The following is a 20838-nucleotide window of genomic DNA, read 5'->3' on the forward strand; positions in this document are numbered from 1 at the left end:
CAGAAAGAATTTTAGATTTGCATTTCTCTAATTGCTAGTGATGATGAACATTTTTTCATATATTTGTTGATTGATTGTATATCATCTTCTGAGAAGTGTCTGTTCAGGACCTTGGCTCATTTATTGATTGTGTTATTTGTTTTTTTGGTGCTTAGCTTTTTAAGTTCTTTATATACCCTAGAGATTAGTGCTCTATCTGATTTGGGAGGCGTAAAGATTTGCTCCAAGATGTAGGCTCTCTCACAGATTGTTTCTTTTGCTGAGAAGAAACTTTTTAGTTTGAGTCCATCCCATTTATTAATTTTTTATTTTAATTCTTGCACCACAGGAGTCTTATTAAGGAAGTTGGGGTCTAATCCCACATAATGGAGATAAGAGCCTACTTTTTCTTCTATTAGACACAGGGTCTGTGGTTGTATTCCTAAGCCCTTCATCCATTTTGAGTTTAGTTTTGTGCATGGTGAGAGATAGGGGTTTAATTTCATTTTGTTGCATATGGATTTCCAGTTTTCCCAGCACCATTTGTTTAAGAGGCTATCTTTTCTCCAGTGCATGTTTTTGGCACCTTTGTCTAATAAAAGATAATTGCAGTTTTGTGGGTTAGTCTCTGTGTCCTCTATTCTGTACCATTGGTCTACCAGTTTGTTTTGGTGCCAATATCATGCTGTTTTTGTTACTATTGCTCTGCAGTAAAGTTTAAGGTCTAGTATTGTGATACCACCTGTTTCACTCTTCCTACTAAGGATTGCTTTAGCTGTTCTGGGTCCCTTATTTTTCCAGATGAATTTCATGACTGCTTTTTCTATTTCTATGAGGAATGTCATTGGAATTTTGATTAGAATTGCATTGAATCTGTATAGTGCTTTTGGAAGTATGGTCATTTTGATATATTAATTCTGCGTATCCAAGAGCAAGTTAGACTTTTCCATCTTTTAGGGTCTTCTTTGATTTCTTTCTTTAGGGTTGTGTAGTTTTCATTGTTTAGATCTTTCACCTCTTTCATTAACTTGATTCCCAAGTGTTTTTTTTTTTTTTTGAGGCTATTGAAAATGGGGTATTTTTCCTTGTTTCCCTTTCTAATGATTTGTCACTGATATACCATTGATTTATGGGTGTTTATTTCATATACTGCTACATTGCTGAATTCATTTACTAGTTCTAGAAGTTTTTTTTGGTGGAACTTTTAGGGTCTTCTAGGTAAAGAATTATATCATCAGCAAATAGTGCCAATTTGAGTTCTTCTTTCCCTATGTGTATCCCTTTAATTTAGTTCATTTAATTGCTCTAGTTAGAGTTTCAAGAACTATATTAAATAGAAGAGGTTAAAGAGGGCTTCCTCTCTTGTTACAGATTTTAGAGGGAATGCCTTCAATTTTTCTCCATTTAGAATGATGTTGGCTTGGGGCTTAGCATAGATAGCCTTTATGATGTTGAAATATGTTCCTGTTATCCCAAGTGGTGCTGTATTTTGTCAAATGCTTTATCTGCATCTGTTGAGATGATTATATGATTCCTATCTTTAAGTCTATTGATGTGATGAATTACATTTATTGATTTCTGTATGTTGAACCAACCTTGCATCCCTGGTACGAATCCCACTTGATTGTGTGCACAATCTTTTGATATGTTTTTGTATTTGATTTGCCAGAACTTTATTGAGATTTTTGCATCAATATTCATTAGAGATATTGGACTGAAGTTTTCTTTTTTTGATGTGTCTTTTCCTGATTTTGGAATCAGATGACATTGGCCTCATAGAATGAGTTTGGAAGTGCTGCCTCTATTTCTATTTCCTGAAATAGATTGGAGAGTATTGGTATTAGTTCTTTAAAGGTCTTGTAGAACTCATCTGTGTATCCATCCGGTCCTGGGCTTTTCTTGGTTGGTAGACTTTTGATGGTGTCTGCTATTTGGTCACTTGAAGTTGATCTGTTTAAATTCTGTATATCATCCTGATTCAATTTGGGCAAATTATATGACTGTAGAAAATTTGTGGATGCCTTCGATATTTTCTATTTTATCGAAGTACAGATTTTCAAAATAATTTCTAATTATCTTCTGAATTTCTGTAATGTCTGTTGTGTTATTTCCTCTTTCATCAAGTATGTTAGTGATTTGAGTTTTCTCTCTCCTCCTTGTTAGCAAGGCTAAGGGTCTGTCAATTTTATTTATTTTTTCAAAGAACCAACTTTTTGTTCTGTCAATTTTTTCAATTGTTTCTTTTGTTTCATCTTCATCAATTTCAGCTCTGATTTTAATTATTTCATGTCTTCTGTTGCTTTTGGTGTTGATTTGTTCTTCTTTTTCTAGGGCTTTGAGATGTAGTCATTAAGTCATTTATTTGTTGACTTTTTCTTCTTTTAAGGTATGAACTCCATGCAATAAACTTTCCTCTTAAAACTGCCTTAATAGTGTCCCAGAGATTTCAATATGTTGTATCTGTTACCTTTAAAAACTTTTTAATCTCCTCTAAAAGCTTTTTAAATCTCCTCCTTGATGTCTTCTGTAACCCATTGTTCATTCTGTAGCATATTATTTAGTTTCCAGGTGTTGGAGTGGATTTTATTTCTTATTTTATCATTGATTTCTAATTTCATTCCATTATGACCTGATAGAATACAGGGTAGTATCTCTACTTTTTTATTATTTGCTAAGAGTTGCTTTGTGGCATAGTATATGGTCTATTTTAGAGAAGGATCCATGTGCTGCTGAGAAGAAAGTGTATTCTCTCATTGAAGGATGAAATATTCTAATAAGTCAGTTAAGTCTAAGTTATTGTATTATTGAGTTCTATAGTTTCTTCGTTCAGCTTTTGTTTGGAAGATCTATCTAGTGATGAAAGAAGTGTGTTAAAGTCACCCAAAATTATTTTATTGTGGTCTATTTGACTCTTGAACTTGAGAAGAGTTTGTTTGATGAACATAGATGCTCCATTATTTGGGGCATATATATTTATAATTGTTAAGTCTTATTGGTGTATGGTTCCCTTGAGCAGTATGTAGTGTCCTTCTTTATCCTTTTTGATTGACTTTAGTTTGAAGTCTGTATTATTTGATATGAGCATGGAAAACCCTGCTTGCTTCCGCAGTCCATGTGAGTGCTATGATTTTTCCCAATCCTTCACTTTCAGTCTGGATGTCTTTTTTCTATGAGATGAGTCTCTTGGAGGCAGCATATTGTTGGATCATTTTTTCTCTTCTTTTTTTTTATTCAATCTGCTAGTATATGTCTTTTGATTGGTGACTTTATGTCATTAACATTCAGTGTTATTATTGAGACATGATTTGTATTCCCAGCCATTTTTTTTTAATTTTTGGTATTTTACGTGACTTAGTTTTTCCTCTGATTAGATTTTTCTTTAGTGTAATCTCTCCCTCTGCTGATTTTCATCATTGTTTTTTATTTACTCTTCTTGGAATATTTTACTGAGGATGATCTGTAGTGCAAGCTTTCTAGTTGTAAATTCTTTTAACTTTTGTTTACCATGGAAGGTTTTTATTTCATCATCAAATCTAAAACATAGTTTTGCTGGATAAGATTCTTGGTTGGCATCCATTTTCTTTCAGAGCTTTGTATACATTGTTCCAGGATCTCCTGGCTTTGAGGGTCTAGGTTGAAAAATCTGCTGAGATATGAATTGGTCTCCCCCGATATGTGATCTAATTCCTTTCTCTTGCAGTTTTAAGATTTTATCCTTATTCTTTATGTTAGGCATTTTCATCATAATGTGCCTTGGTATAGATATGTTGTAATTTTGTACATTTGGTGTCCTATGAGCCTCTTATATTTGGTTTTCCAACTCATTCTTCATGCTTGGGAAATTTTCTGATATTATCTCATTGAAGAGATTGTGCATTCCTTTGGTTTGAAACTCTGTGCCTTCTTCTATCCCAATAACTCTTAGATTCGGCCCTGATGCTGACCCATAATTCTTTTCTGTTCATGGTTTCTAACTATCTTCACTGTGTGATCAACTTTATTTTCCAGGTTGTGTACTTTACCTTCATTATCTGACATTCTTTCTTCTAAGTGATCTAGTCGGTTGGTTATGCTTTCTGTTGAGTTTTTTATTTGATTTATTGTATCCTTCATTTCAAGGAGTTCTGGTTGTTGTTTTTGTTTTTCAGAGTCTCTCTCTCTCTCTCTCTCTCAAAGTAATCTTTTGCTATCTGTATTTGCTCTCTTATCTCATTGTTGAACAATTTTTGCTTATATTTGTTCATTTAGGTCATTCTTTTTTTTTTAAAGAGAGAGAGAGAGAATTTTAATATTTATTTATTTATTTATTTTTTTAGTTATGGGCAGACACAACATCTTTGTATGTGGTGCTGAGGATCGAACCCGGGCCGCAAGCATGCCAGGCGAGCGCGCAACCACTTGAGCCACATCCCCAGCCCCCATTTAGGTCATTCTTTAATTCACAGATCATTTTAATTTGAACTTTATGAACTCCTTCTCTGACATTTCATCAACTTCACTGTGCATGGGTTCTGTTATTATAGTGTTCTGGTTTGTTTGGGGCACTTTCCCCCCTAGTTTTTTCATATTGTCTTCATGTTCTTTCTTGCAGTGTGGATCTGAGATAATACAGTTTCTTCCCTATATTCTTGTAGTACCCATGCAGATTTTCTGTACCTCACCTTGTTGTTGGGCTTCTAGACCCTGCTGGTGTCCCTCAATGAATGCTACTGCATCCTGGATCTGGGTCCGGCACAAGTTGGTGTGGGTGGATCTGAGCCACTGGCTTGACCTCCCGAGGTAGTCTGATGGTCTGAAGGGGTGGTCTTACATCAGGGAAGCTCGGCTATGGTGGGTGTCTGCCCCACCTGGGGCGGGATAGGCCAGGCTTTCTGTGTGCCTGAGACCCACATAGGCCAGTGTGGGTGGATCTGGGCTCAATTGAAGTAAATTTTTGAGATTTGATTTTATGCTCCTATTTGAAGTTTTAGATATTAGCCCAATAACTAATTCCTCAGATCCCACATATCCCTGATGGTGCCTATTACGAAGCACCAATATCTGTACCAGCTAAGTTTTCATTATTATTGTTTGCTTATCAGTAACAGAAACTAACTACTAATTAAGGAGGGTAAGGTTGTTGACAGGATACTGGAAAACTTACATTATTAAAGGAAAAACTGAACAACCAGACAGTCCTCAGAAAAGATAGTAACCAGGTAAACTTCAGAATTCTCTGTAACTCTGGGACAATCTCACTGCTACAAAGATAATTCAGCTCCATCCAGCCTTAGGATCTTTGAACTTTGGCACAGTATTTGAATTGCTGTGAGAGTTGATATGATGGATGCCCATGGTGTTGGTATTGGCAAAAGTGGGTAGGGAAGGCCCAAGATGGCTACATTTAAGCTCCCCTTCCAGGGCTTCCAGCAGGTTATGTTTTCAGTATGTAGCCAAGGTCATAAAACATCCTGATTCAGCATATGTACTCAAGGTCATAAACATTTGCTTGTGAGCATATAATAACTTGTGTAACCTGTTGGCACAGTGTCTTCTTTGACCTGCATATCAAAAAGACCTATGGAAAGAGTTGGAGGGGTGGGCCCTGATGGTTGCTGCCACCTCCTAATTAAGTTATGTCTACTATCCCAACTGCACCATGCATTTTCTTTAACTGGCCAGGGTCCTGAATCTTTTTCCTAGGGTCTGAGCCTCAGGCTGACAGGTAGTCTGTGATGAAGGGACTTATCCATAGTGTTGTACCTAAAAAAAATGTATGGCATGGGAAGTGACAGTTCCCAAAAGTTTTTTTGAATTATCATTATTTTTATGTTTCAAGTCCATGGCTATATTTACCTTGGCCCTTGTCTTATACTCCAGCTAGATCCTTTTGGCTTGCTTGCTTATTTTCCCATTTAGCTTACACATCATTACTATGAATATATAAATAGGAAATTTGAAATAGAGATCCAGCAAGTGAACTTTTCATGCCCTCTCACCAATTGGTCATTTCAGAGCCTAAATAGCTATAAAAATACTTTACACTGTATTTTTATGTTGCAATTAAGCAGCAATTAAGCAAACTGAAGATAATCAGATCAAATGAACATTATTCATTCCACTAGGAAAAGCAACATAATCTCTGAAGAAATCCAAGTTTTCAATAGCCTTATTTCTTTTTCCATAATAGAATGTGAACATTACATTTTTTATTATTTTCTAGCTTTAGGTCTATTTTCTGTCTCGCTTGCTGTGTTAAAACACAAGGACACAGAATCACAGATTAGAGAAAACTTACATGTCAAGGTTACAGTACATGGTAGTGGTAGCAAAAGGTATCATGTTTGCTGATTTCCAGCTTAGGTTCTAGCTGTTTGGGAATTGACAACAAAAGGGATTTTTCCCTCCTAAAATGTGTTTTTCTCATATTTCCTAATTATACATTTAATTGTGAGATCATTTGGGAAGAAGGGAATGAAATATATAACATAGCTTCACTAATTTTTTTTTTAAATAATCATCACATTTCTAATTTAAGGACTAAAAAAAATTTTTTTTTTTTCTAATCAAAAGGCAGAATTGGCTTTTAGTGACCTCTGGTGGCAATAGGAATGCATTTTGCACTTTCTAATTACTTTTTTTGTTTTTTCTCTTGTGCTGTACAGCTGGAGAAATAGCCTGAACAATAGGCCGGGAATCATTCCTTCAGCTGGAATTAAATGGATAATTATAATTTATCCAATTATAGATATAATCTGGATTATAATATCTTTCCTCTATTTCTCAAGAGTTGGCTCTTTAAGTGATTGTCAACCTAACTCACTGAGGATTGCTATTAGATCCTGACCATTGGGATACATACTATAAAATCTTCTATCGTAAAGAATTAATGTTTTTCCTTGAACCTCACCCTCCTCAAGTAAAGTCTCATAGCTTTGTTGCCTTTTAAGTAATACTCCATTAAAACAGCAATAAAAACAAAAAGAATTATTATGGAAAATTTCAAATACACAATTATTATCATTTTGCCCAAAGTTACAAACACTTCTTGAAATAGTTTTGTCAGATTCACTTTGTCACTTCCCATTTGGTCTCCAATCTACTCTTATTTGACTTTTGTTCTCATTTCCCCACCCAAACTCCTTTGTCCGAGTCACTACCCAGAGGTCATCAGTTGAATCTCATCTTACTTAGCCTTTGAGTAGCATTCATTTACTTCTCCTAGAAATGCTTTCCTTCTTATATTCTGTGGAGCTACACTTTCCTGTTTCCCTCTACATCTCTTGTCAACTTTTTAGTCCCCTCCCAACTTTAGCTACTTTTAAATGTATGGTGTCCCAGTGCTCTGTTCTGGCCACTATTTATACATTGTCTTTAGATGATCTCATCTAATCTTATAGGTCCCAACTTTATATGCCCCTTCTCTTCTCTAGACTCCATACCCAGAAACCCAATTTCTTATTTGACATATGTACTTTGATATTCAAGAGGTTTTTCAAACACAACATGGCTAAAAAAGAACTCTTGATTTTCATCTTCCTCTCTTCCCTTCCTCAAACCTGTTCATGTCAGGAAGTTAATATCACCTGGTTACTTGAATCAACTCTAGGAATCTTTCCTCATTGTCTTTTGTTATCATCCCCATCCATCTAATTTATTACAAACTTAATTCACGTGGAACCTGCTGATGTCTCTCCATCTCTGCTGTTACCACCATAGTTCAAGCCACGATCACCTTTCACCTGGACCACTGCAATAACCTTCTAACAGGGCACACTACTTGTCCTTCCATAATTCATTTTACAAAAGTCAAATAATGTCAGCCTTTCATTTAAAAGCCAGGTGAATTAAAGCCAGGTGTGGTGGCACACACTTATGGTCCTGGCTACTCAGGAGGCCGAGGCAGGATTTTGGGCCAGCCTAGGCAATTTTGTGAGACCCTGTCTCAACATAAAAATGGCTGGGGATGTAGCTCATTGATAAAGCACCCTGGGTTAAATCCCTAATATATGCAAAAAAATAAATAATTAAAATGAAAGCCTTTGGTGGCTTAAGCCAATTCAACTTATGTTTTTTCAGCTTGATTGTGTGAAAGTAATACACATTCAGTATTAGTATCAAGTTTTGAATTTTGATTATTTTTCCTGGGCTAACTTTAGGTGGTGTGATATTCTTTTGCCATATGTTGGGCAGGATCAGTGAGCTGCAATTCCCAGTTGGCCACATGATCACGATACTCTGTAATCCACTGTGCTGCTAATCTATGGTGTTCAGTAGGTTCCATGTAGTAAGTGCATTTTCCATTTTCAAAATATGATGGGTTATCAGGATGTCATCCCATCATTAATCAAGGAGCATCTTTCTTAACTCCTGATACCTTGTGATACCACTGTCTCAGGTTTAGTACACTGCAACACATTATTCCTAAAACACACTAAGCTTGTTTCCATTTCAAATCCTTTGCACTTGCTATTTTCTCTGTCAGGCTTCTAAAATGACTGAATCCTTTTAATAAGTCAAATCTCATTCACCATGACCATTTATTAGCAATCTTGTTAAATCTGCCTCCAGAATAGATTCCGAATCCTACAAAATTCTGTCTTCACTAGAGCTGCCGTGAATTTTAGGGCTCATTGACGGTATCCCTCAACACATTTACTAGTCTCTTTGAAGTTATGTGTAGCCATGTCACTAGTTATAGCCAATATAAATGTAAATGGCACACATCACTTCTAAATCCAGATTCTTTTCTTTCCAGATCTGGGTAACTGTAAGACCTGGTTTAGAGATGACACAGCCATGACAGTTTATATATGTTGTTCACCATTTTGTAGGGAGCTATTCTGGAATGTCTTAGGAATTGCCCTGGACTTTGATTCTATATTTTTTGTGCTCTTCATATTTTTATTTTTGTTCTGTTCAAAATATTTTCTAGGGCTGGGATTGTGGCTCAGTGGTAGAGCTCTCACTTAGCATTTTCAAGGCCCTGGGTTCGATCCTGAGCACCACATAAAAATAGATAAAATAAAGATATTAAAAAAATATTTTCTAATTTTCCTGCAATTTCTTGACCAATGTGTTATTTGAAGTGTGTGTTAACAAGTGTTTGAACATTTCCAATTACTGTATTGATTTCTAGGTTAACTGCATTATAATCAGAGCATATTGTTTTATGATTTCAATTATTTAACTTTGTTGAGATTTGTTTGTTTTATGATCTAGAATAAGATCTGTCTTGGTGAGTGTTCATGTGCACTTAAAATGAAAATACATTCTGTTCTTGTTGGGTGGAGTGTTCTATAAGTGTCAAGTAGATTCAGATGGTTAATGATCTGTTCTGATTTTTCTTGATTTTTTGTCTATTCATTTTATTATTCAGAGTGTAGTGTTGAAGTCTTCAACTATAATTGTACATCCCATTAGGATTGTTATGTCTTCTCAGCAAATTAATCTTTTTTTTAATCACTTTGTAATGTCCTTCTTTGGTAATTTTCTTTGCTCAGAATTCTACTCTAGTGTTAATATAATCAGCCACTTAAGTTTTGCTTAAAAATATTTATTTTTATGCCTTTTCCCATGGCTGTGCTGATTCTTTTTTGATCTGTGGGGATAAATACATAACATTTACTTTTTAAAAGCCATTTTAAAGTGTATGGTTGTGTAACATTAAGTAGATTCAAATTATTGTGCAATAGACATTGTGGTTTAGATACAAGGTATCTCCCAAAAGCTCATATGTGAGACAATGCAAACATGTTCAGAGGTAAAATGATTAGGTCATTATATTTCTGATATAATCCACTGATAGGGATTAACTGGGTGGTAACTATAGGCAGGTAGGGTGTGGCTGGAGGAGGTGTCACTGGGGGCATGCAGTTGGTCCCTGGTGAGTGCAGCTCTCTGCTTCCTTCTTGCCATGCCTTTCTGCCATGATGTTCTCCCTCAACTTGGACCCAGAGGTATGAAGTTGGCCATGTATAGACTGAAATCTCTGAAACTGTAAGCCCCAAATAAACTTTCCCTCCTCTATGTTGTTCTTGTTGGGTCTCTTGGTCACAGCAATGAAAAGATAGATGAAAACAAGATCTCTAGAACTTTTCTCCATCTTGAAAAACTAAAACTTATATCCATTGAATAACTCCTCATATAACATTTATATTTAATGTTTGGCTTTAGATGTAAGGATCTGGAAAATAGTAAGCACTTATGATTTGTGTAATTATAGAAATTTTATAAGATCAGCCATGCAGGTAATCCCAGTGGCTCGGGAAGCTGAGGCAAGAGGCTCCTCAGCAAAAGCAAGGTGTCAAACAACTCAGTGAGACCCTTCTCTAAATAAAAAATACAAAATAGGGCTGGGGATGTGGCTCAGTGGCTGAGTGCTTCTGAGTTCAATCCCCGGTACTAAAAAAGAAAAAAAAAATTATAAGAGAAATTTTATAAGATCAAACCTTTCTAAGGACACCAGTCATTACATTCTGTCACTTAGCTTAGAATTTATAAAGTTTAAGATTTTAAACTTAACTCACTCTATATAAAATATAATATTATCATTAATTTAATGTAAAATCAGAAAACACAGCACTGTTTTTAAATAAACATATCAATCTGGTCATTAAACATAGGTCAACCTTTACAAATTGTACAATATTTTTAATTTTGGACATACCATAATTTTTCTAAATATGCTACCACTGTTTTAAGTCTTTTGCTGTTATAATTAATAGGCAGTATGGGTTGGCATAGAAATTTAATTTTTAATTTTTTAAAAGGTTACATATATAAATGCAAACAATAGAGTAATTTTTCCTACAATTACTCTATTGGAATCCTTGTTCTTCACATTATATTATGCTGCCTTCACTACAAATAATCAAGGACTCAGTGGTTTTTGTTTTTTCTTCCTTGAAACCACTTTATTCATTTCAGCTTGGTTTGATACAGAAGCCATTCTCCTTTTGTCCTACTAGTATATCTTCAGGAAATCATAAATTCATTATCCAATGTGTAATTCATGAGTTCATCTATGGCATGAAATAACACTATAGTAGCAAATACACACTCATGGCCAAAGTAGTAAGTAGGCACTTAGTGCTTGACACTGAAAACCTTGTTCTGTGTAAAACATCGCAGGTGTATAGTGTGCATATTTATGCTAGAGGAAATAGTCATGAACAAGCTTAATGCCAAACGGAATAACTTGAGCTTATCTTGTTTAAGTTCCCAGCTCTTAGAATTTCCTCCAGTGAGCAAGAAATGCAACATCCGTTCTGGTAGGTCTCCTTATTTCTTAATGTTGACACTGGCAGCACTCTCAGGAGCCCCTTGTCCTCTTAGCCACTCAGTGTCCATGTTCTCTTCGTCTCAGAATCTTCCACATTGCTCCTTTTTTCTGGACACGATGGTTTGATGGATAGTCGAGGAGAGGGGTTCCCAAGCCATTATCACTTACCTGCCTTAGGTCGATGGTGTACTTCTCTCCATTAGCCCACCCAGCTCAACAGATCCCCAGTTTCTCCTGTTTCTTTCTTTCTTCCTCTTGAGCCTCTTGGTTCCGAGATGCTCCGGGAGAGGGTGTTAAGTGCTCAATTCTAGGTGCCGCAAATCCCCCGTCAGACTTCCTGGGACCCCATTTGGCCTTCCCAGTATGGGCGCAGCAGCTGCACCTTTCAACTCGGATTGCTCCAGTCCTCCGCCCTGCCAACCTGGCCGGTCGGGCGGGGACTGGCCCAAAAGCGCTCTCGCGGCCCGCGCATGCGGACTCGGCGGCCGCAGCCCAGACTCGGGGCCGCCTTACTCCCGCTGGCCGCAGCGGTTTGGGGCCGGCTGACAGTTCCACCACCGGAGGACGCAGCCTTGTCTCGTGCTTCCACGTTACCCTATCAGAGCCGGGGCGGGGCGGCCGCCTCCGCAGCCTATCAGCGCCAACCACGACCCAGGCGAGCCCAGTAGGACAGCGACCTGCCGGAAGGCGATTGGACGGTGGCGGCGCTCGGGGCGTAGCGTCGCCGGGGCCCCGCCCACCGCTGCCTTCCTCGGTGGGCGCCAGTCGCCTCTGAGGCCTGACTGAGAGCCGACCGCGGGCGGCGGGCGTTGCTGCTGCCTGGGCGCCAGCGCGGGCTGGTGGGCCCCGCACCATTCCTGCTCCTCACCCGCCGCGCCCTCGGACATGGTGGCCCCCGGCTCTGTGACCAGCCGGCTGGGCGCGGTGTTCCCCTTCCTGCTGGTCCTGGTGGACCTGCAGTACGAAGGTGAGTCCTGCTCTGCCCTCCGGGGCAGGGGCTCCCGGGCCAGGGCCCCCGCCGCGACTTTCGGGAAGGCGGGCGGGAGCCGGGGCTCGGCGCCGCGACCTGGGCTTGAGCTGGGCTTGAGCCGGGCTTGGGCGGGGGCCGGCGCCCGGTTCCGGGTTTGGCTGGGGGAAAAGGCGAGGGCGCTGGGGGCCGCGAGGCCAGGACAGAGGGTGCGGAGTGAGGAGTGGGGCCGCCCGGGTCCCGGGCAGCGTGGCAGGGAATAGGGCACAGGGCAGCGACTTCAGGAGCGTCCTGGGACGCGGAGACCCGCGCTTCCATCGGGTCCGGCCTCGCTTGGGGCTCTCGCTTGGCGCCTGGGGACTCTGTTGGTCAGTGGCTCTGGGAGGGGGCTATAAAGGTGGCCAAAATGGGAGGCTTCTTTGGCTTTGGAGTTCCCAGGTGGCAGGGGGTGGCGTGTTACGTTTGGCCGGGAGACGTGAAGGGGACAGCATTGACTGTTTAAAAAAAGTGAGTGACCGTCACGTTAGGACCCTTGTGCCGGGCTTAGAAGTTGTTAGGTCAGTGCATCCAGAGTCGGTGCTGGGATCTGAGCTCGCGGAGGGCAGGGCACCAAGTTTGTGGTTTACATCTACCAGTAAGGTGTCGTTCAGCCGAGGGCTGGCTTTGCTTTTCCGAGTTCTCTGAAAAAGGCCCCTTGAGAAAGATGGGAGCGCTTAAATTTCACTTCACTTGGAATGTTGCCTATTCCAACAGAATGGCGAAAATCGAGGGCTGTCCCATCTTGGGTGTCAGCAGGGAGGAGTAAGAATTAAAGCTGAAAGTGCCAATTTAATGGATGCCCCCAGCTTGACTGTTGTGCTAAATATTCGATTATAATGACATCCGATCTGTTTTCATCTCAGTAAAAGGTTATAGTTGTCAAGGAGGTCAAATTGAGCGTTTGAACATTCCATTAAGAGGGAGTGAGGAACTGAAGTTGGGAATTATTTATGGAGATATCCTATCAAAATTCTCAACTTTTACCAAAAAGTAATCCTATTCAGTTTTTAGGTCTCATTCATGGCAGTGTCTTTTTTGTTTTGCTGGTGACTATGTATGACTAAATGTATATATACATATGTGTGTGTGTGTGTATGTATATATATTTATAAAATAAATATATTATATATATATATATATATATATATATATATATATATTTATATTACAGCCTCAAAACAGAATATGTAAGGTGACAAAGAGTTTGACAGAAGCTGCCCCAGAAAATTTAGGAAATTGGAATTTGAAGGCCTGGACCATTTTAATATGGGTTATATATTTTAGTTTCTCTTGCATTTTTATATTTTCCCCTTCCATATTTTTTATACCTTTATTTTATTTATTTATTTTTATGTGGTGCTGAGGATCGAACCCAGGGCCTAGCACATGCTAGGCAAGTGCTCTACTGCTGAGCCACAACCCCAGCCCCCCCTTCCATATTTTTTATGTGCAGTCATCAATGATTTTTTTTTTGAACACCTAAGAGAAAGCTGCCTGTCTACTATGTAATGTCAGTGTTATAATTTTTTTAAAATTATAGAGGTGTGCACTTTTGTCTGATTTACTTTTTTTCCTAGCTGTGGACCACCTTTTTAGTATTTCTATTCGTTGTATGATTCTGTAATACTCTTAGCACTTCTTTTCCCTACTATGGTATATTTCATAAGAAAACCTCATTAGAGAGCTTTTCTGTGTAGGAAGAATTGGTGACATTTCTCAAAAGAGTGCCAGAGTGCTGTCTTTTTTAGAAACATTGCCTCTGTAAAGTAGCAGGGACCTGGTACAGGCAAGTTAGAGAAGAAAGGAAAGGAACCTGTAAGCTCTGTTGTTTATTGAGGTGTATGAATTATTCCTACCTTACAAATTAGGGAACTTAGGCTCAAAGAGCTTAATTAAAGTTTGCTTTGTGGGCGGACAGGAATTAAATTGTTGACAATATCATGTGGGTTTAAGCATTTCTAAGTGGTGGCAGCTGAGAAAAATCAACTTTTTCTTTCTTTCTTTCTATTTTTTTTTTGTTAGCTAGTAATTAGCAGTAATTAACAGGAAGATGATTTCCTGGCAAGTTTAATATGGTGATTCTCAAAAAGTGTATACCGGTATTTCACATCTCTTTTAAAAGCATAAAGTTATGGGTACCACTTCCAGAGTTTTAGGTTCACTAGATCTTGGTGGGGCCTGAAATTCTGCATTTCTAAGAAGATCTCAGGTGACCACACTTTAACCGCCACTGGTTAATACATTTTTCAGAGGAATTACATTAGGGATCTGCTATGCATTAAACCCTAGACTTGGAGATAGGAACAGAAAGATAAGAAAGAAATCTCTGTTTTCCCAAGTAAGTTCTGTGTCTGTGTTCATTAAACTCGAAGTTTTTAGGGAGGCCTGCCAGTCAGGTGGTGCCACTGCTAGGCCTGAGGCTTGGAGAGAGAAATTAAAAAAAAAAAAATAGTGTGAAAAGAATGGATGTGAAACAGTTTCATACTATGGAGTATGTTACTAATAATTAACTTAGATGGCCTATTTGTCTTTGCTTTATTCTAGAGTTTTCTGTTAAGTGTAATGCAGAGAAGGAAGGAGTGTATCATGAATTGAAAACTTGACTCTTAACATCCTTTTCTCAAAGGCCTTTGAAAGAAAGCCAAAGCACTAGATTAGAAATAGAATTTTTGGAGTAAAAAGAAACTTTAACATTATCTACTTTAGTATTCTCATGTTACAGATTAGAAAGGTATTTCAATTCTTTGCTAATTATTTGCTTATTCTATTTAGTGAGTTGAGTAGGAACATAGACTGAAAAACAAACCATTTTTTTTCTGTTATCAAAGTTATTTTTCTTAATATGTTGTTATCTGGGTCCATTTTTCTTTATTTTACTGAACTGAACTGATTAAGCTATATATTTTGGTCTTAGTGAAAAGAATAGTTGAAAATCTATATGCATACGAGATGGTGATAATTTTTATTTGATCCTAACCTATTAAAAGTATATATTTCCTTGACATAGTTAAATATGGAGAGTGTAAATCAAGCAGTGAAAATGAATGACTTTAAGCAGTTTATATGTATTATGTAAGAATTATAGCAGATGGTTAGGAAACTTCTAGAATTATTTTAAATTTCATAGTAAGTTAGACTATAGTTAGAAGTAGTATCAAAGTTTCACTTCATCTGAATAGTTAGCTTTTGCTGAGAGAGTGCCAGAAATACAGTAATTCTCATTTGTGGGATAGTAGGAGTTCTGAGATAGATGCTGCGTAGCAATTAAGTTTTATTTTCCCATGTGAAGTTAATTGTTTAGTCTATTGTCATGGTCTTCCTTTGATTAACTAATCAGCAATTCATTTTTGTTTACAAGGAAATATCATAGGAACCCAGTCTCCTAGTTTTTAGAACTCAAACATTTCAACCCTAAATTTACTCTCCATATCTTTAGAAATCAGTTTTTTTTTTTTTTTTTTTTTTAAAAGGAGTCTGATTCAGTCACTCGGAGCTGTGGAATATAGAGAATATATGTCAGTTAGCAAAGGCTTGCACTTTTGTGAGGTAAACATAGTATAAAGTTAATGGTTTTGCCCTGGAGTTTATAGACTATTTGGGAATGTAAGGCAAGCATTTTGAAGTATTCATGTCCTCTTTACCCCATTTCTTAGTTTGGACTTAGTAGTCCATCATTGTAGTCACTTTATTGCAAATACCCTTTAAATTCCTGCCCTTAATTTATTGTTTGAATTTGCTCATCTGGGAAATCCCAAAATTGATTAAATCCAATTTGGCCAATTTGTTATATTCAGATTTGAATATAGATGGAGCAAAACAACTTTTTCATTTCATTCTAAGTACAATATGTCTCAAATGTACTCTCAATACTGCTAATGTTCCTACAATTCCCTAGTATATCTACTCTTTTTAAAAAATATTTATATTTATTTTTATTTTTTAGTTGCAATTGGACAATACCTTTATTTTATTTATTTTTATGTGGTGCTGAGGATTGAACCCAGGACCTTGAATATGCTAGGTGAGCGTTCTATCACTGAGCCACAAACCCAGCCCCTAGTATGTCTATTCTTGAAAATCAGTATTTTAGTATTATGAAAAAGGCATTGTTAAATTTGCTATGCCTCCTCTCTATGAGATATACAGTCTTTGCTCTTTAATCTTATTGACAAAAACTTTTGGTAGTCAAGTTTGAATTTTTGTTCTGGAAGTTACCTTTGTACTTTAACTATTTAAAAAAAAATTCCCTAAACCCTGGTTTTTTATTTAATTTTGTTATATGAATTTGACAGTTTTTAACTATACTCTTCAAGTCTTATCTATTTCTTCTATGTTGATAAATAAGCTTGTTCTCCTTTCCTTTCTCCTTCTCCCTTCTTCAACATTTGCAGTTGTATTATTTCTGTATTGTCTCATCCTACAACATAATATATGTCTTTCAGATCTGCCAAAGAAAAAGAAAATCAGTATTTTAAACTTTTTTCTCTTTTTTAAACCTCCAATTTAAAACTCCCTTTCCTTTCTTCCCTTACCTTTTTCTTTTTTAAATTTTTTTTAATATTTATTTTTTAGTTGTAGATGGACATAGTGCCTTTATTTTATTTATTTTTATGTGGTGCTGAGGATTGAACCCAGGGCCTCACATGTGTGAAGCTAGTGCTCTACCACTGAGCTATAACCTCAGCCCCAGACCTTGTCTTTTGTCTTAAATGTTTATTTTAGTTGTAGATGAACACAATAACTATTTGTTTATTTTTATGTGGTGTTGAGAATTGAACCCAGTGCCTCACACGTGCTAGGGTAGGTGAATACTCTACTTCCGAGCCACAACCCCAGCCCCATAGACCTTGTCTTTATTGAGAAAGTGAAAGCCATCACAGGACAATTTCTTCAGCTTTCTACCATAAATTTCATTACCATTTCTCATATTAAAATGCATAAGATCTCTGTTCCTGACAATTTTATTTCTATACTGATGTCCTTAACTCTTGAAAATGTTACTGCTATGGTTGTCTTAATCCATTTTGTGCTGCTGTAACAAAATGCCTTAGACTGAGTAGTTTATAAAAAATAATTATTTATTTCTACATTTAGATTAAACACCTCTCAGCCTGTTACCTGGTCTGGGTCTGCCTGGCTTGAAACTCATCTTTGACCAACAGTTGTTGCCTTTTTGGCTGGGAAGTCCAAGATCACTTAATGTCTGATGAAGGTTTCTTGTGTCCTCACATGGCAGAACAGGCAAATTCTATGACTTCATATGATAGAAGGTGGAAGGACAAAAGGGACCAGGTTGTTCTCTCCAGCCTTTTTATAAGACACCCATTCACGAGGGCATAGGTCTCATGTCTTAGTCACTTCCCAAATCTCTTCATACTGCCATAACGGATTAAGTTTCCACACATGAATTTTAGGGGATATTCAGATCGTAGCAGATTGTTTCTCCTCTGTGTCATCATTTCCTTCCCCTCTACTGGACATTGCCATTAGCAACTCAACATGCTGTAGCCTTTACATCTTAGTCTATTTGCTCATGTCAATTGTCCTTGAAGGTACTGAACTATATTTTTTGTTTTTTTGACAGCTGGAATTTATTTTATTTTTTTTAGGTACAAGAGACTGAACCCAGGGTGCTTAACCACTGAGCCACATCCCAACCCTTTTTAAAATTTTTTTATTTTGAGGCAAATTCTTGCTAAGTTGCTTAGGGCCTTGATAAGTTGCTAAGACTGGCTTTGAATTTGTGATCCTCCTGTCTCAGCCTATGGAGCCCGCTGGAATTACAGACATGCACCACTGTGCCTTCGAGAGCAGAATTTTAAAGAGTTATTTGTAGCCTCTAGTCTCTTTTTCTTCTGTTCTTTTCCAATCACTAGTAAATAATGTTAGGAAAACCCTATGTACTTGACTCCTGTTTACTTCTCCACTCTCTTTCCATCATAATCTTCACCTCCACCACCACATTCCCATTGCATTGACTTCTTTTTTTAAATGTCAGACCAATTTCTTATGAAGTGTCTTTATTCTTGCTGTTACCACTATCTGGAAAGCTGTTTTCTCTAAAATCTCCAAATGAACATTCATGTTTCATAGAGGCCTTCCTAACATGCTATGTAAAGAACAATGTCTTCAGTTAACACTTAGGTTTTATGAAAAAAATAAGACAGCTATCTGAATTATCTCATTTTTCTTGTTGTCTGTTCTCTTTAGAATATGTTTTATGGAAAGGGCTCTGTATCTAAAACATATTTACATGCAATTAAGTATTTTTTTTAAGAGAGAATTTAAAAAAAATATTTACTTTTTAGTTTTCGGTGGACACACATCTTTATTTTATTTTTATGTGGTGCTGAGGATCGAACCCAGTGCCCCGCGCATGCCAGGTGAGCATGCTACCACTTGAGCCATATCCCTAGCCCCACTTAAGTATTTTTTAAATGTATGAGTGAAATTGATTCTTTGAGGTTTTTTTTTGTGTGCATGGATTTATTTTCCAAGTTTAAATTCCTTGAGAAAGGAATCCTATTACAATGTTAGGCTTTCATTCAATTAAAGGTAGTATGTTTTGAATGTTAGTGTCCCCCCCAACTTCAAATAATTGGAATCTAACACTCAGTGTGATGGTAATAGGAAGTGGGGCCATTGGGAAGTGATTAAGTTATGAGGGCTTCACCTTCTTGGCCCTTCTGCCATGTGATGATGCAGCAACAAGATGCCACTTATGAAGCAGAGAACTGTTTTTTCTTCATCACACATGGGTTCTGCTGATGCCTTGCTCTTGGACTTCACAGCCTCCAGAGCTGTGAATGATAAATTTATGTTGTTTATAAATTACCTACTCTAAGGTATTTTGTTATAGTACCCTGAATGGACTAAGGTACCTGTTTACAATAGATTTTATTTTCCAAATTCACTTAAGAAAATTTTGGTACAGATATTATACAAATCCATTATATAACTACTTAACCTTTTCTTTCTTTTGGTTTGACTGTGTAGGTAGACTAAACCACTTTTTAGGTCATATGATTGGGGAAAGATGCTTGCAAGGTCTAAGGTCTCCAGCTCAACATATTTCTATTGCAACTTTTATTATTTTTAACTATGGAATTACCAAGATACTGAATTTCCTGCCTGTTTTTTTGTTAGCTAGATTCCACTTGTCTTCTGTGTTTCTGCCATGAGACTTCATCCTTACTTTCTCACCTTCCTTGAGTCTTGGACTCAGTCCTATGTACTTTTGTAGAATTTTTGTTATTCCTCACATTTCTAAGTGCATTCCAACCTGACTACCTACCTCTGGAATTGCTACCTTGTTGGTGTTCCGGGCTTGATGTCTTTGATCATCAGTTCTTGCCTTCTTTACTTTGGTTCTTCCAGTCTTGATTGTGATTCTTACCCCATCATACTTTTTTTTTTGTGGTGCTAGGAATTGAACCTAGGGCTTTGTGCATGCAAGGCAAGCACTCTACCAGCTGAGCTATATCCCTTGCCCCCCATCATACTTTTAACCCCTGTCTGCCAGAATATAACAGATTATAATACTGACTTCAATGAATGACATGATTAGCTTTCCCCCTTTTTTCCTACCCTTCTTGTTTCCTTTGTTGAAATGTGATTGATGCTTGTCTAAGGAGAACTCTACTTTTGCAATACTGGCAGTTGAAGCTAGGGCCTCACCTGTGGTAGGCAAGTGCTCTACTACTGAGCTGTATCTCCAGTCCAGAAGAATTATATTTCTAATGCTTATTGGAAAGTGGCATGATGTTTAGTTGCCTCACAGACTATATAGCTTAGGAATACAAGTTATTTGTGGCTTAAAAGAAAGTTGATATATTGTAAAAATAATCAACAATCTATAAATTTTCTCCCTGATATTGGTATCTTTATGACATTGTTTGATTAGTTGGATTTGATGACTGTTATGTATCTCAGGTTCTAATATTCTGAAAAATTGTAACATATTTAAGTAATTCATATTACAAATATTGAGTGTCCACTATGTAAAGTATATGTAAACTAGATGATATAAAGGAAAAAATGACAGTTGCTGCTTTTAAACTTGATTTTAATCAGTTTGAGTCAATTTTGGTGGTGGTAGAGGTGTGTGTCAAGGTTGTAAAAGACAAGGAAACTGAAAAGCAGTGTATTAAGAGAGTGGTATTCCAAAGTGAAGTCATGCATATGTGATTATGGGGATGCAAAGTACTATGGGTACTTTGGGACCCATACCCTTGTCCCTAATCCTTGCCCCAAAATAGGTAGGGGAGGTTTCACAAAAAAGTGAGCATTTGAGTGCAGAATATTGATAGATGAGTAGAATTTTCTAGGTGGGCAAGTGGAGAATGCCCACTTGCAAATGTAAAAAGCATGAGGCATGAATGAGAATGCAGTAGGCTCCAGGAAGTACAACCAGTTCATTTTGTTGTTATAGGAATGTAAGTAAGTAGTGGAGGAGTGAATGATGATGTTCTTAATACATCTTTTGGTGGTGCATGTCTGTAATCCTAGCAATTCAGGAGGCTGAGGTAGCAGAACTCGGTCACTAAATAAAAAATAAAAAGGGGATATAGCTCTGTGGTATATATAGCAC

General features: G+C 37.5%; 1 protein-coding gene across 1 annotated transcript in view; it reads left to right on the forward strand.

The window, feature by feature from the left end:
• The first annotated feature begins 11964 nt into the window (after positions 1 to 11964).
• Dnajc3 (DnaJ heat shock protein family (Hsp40) member C3) overlaps positions 11965 to 20838 on the forward strand; it is a 70630-nt gene continuing 61756 nt past the window's right edge. The window contains exon 1 of the mRNA XM_005317033.4: positions 11965 to 12209. Within this exon, the coding sequence (XP_005317090.1) occupies positions 12128 to 12209 (82 nt within the window). The 5' untranslated portion in view covers positions 11965 to 12127. The remainder of the gene's footprint in view (positions 12210 to 20838) is intronic.

Source organism: Ictidomys tridecemlineatus, chromosome 6 (genome assembly GCF_052094955.1).
Source record: "Ictidomys tridecemlineatus isolate mIctTri1 chromosome 6, mIctTri1.hap1, whole genome shotgun sequence".
In the NCBI taxonomy this organism is placed as follows: Eukaryota; Metazoa; Chordata; class Mammalia; order Rodentia; family Sciuridae; genus Ictidomys; species Ictidomys tridecemlineatus.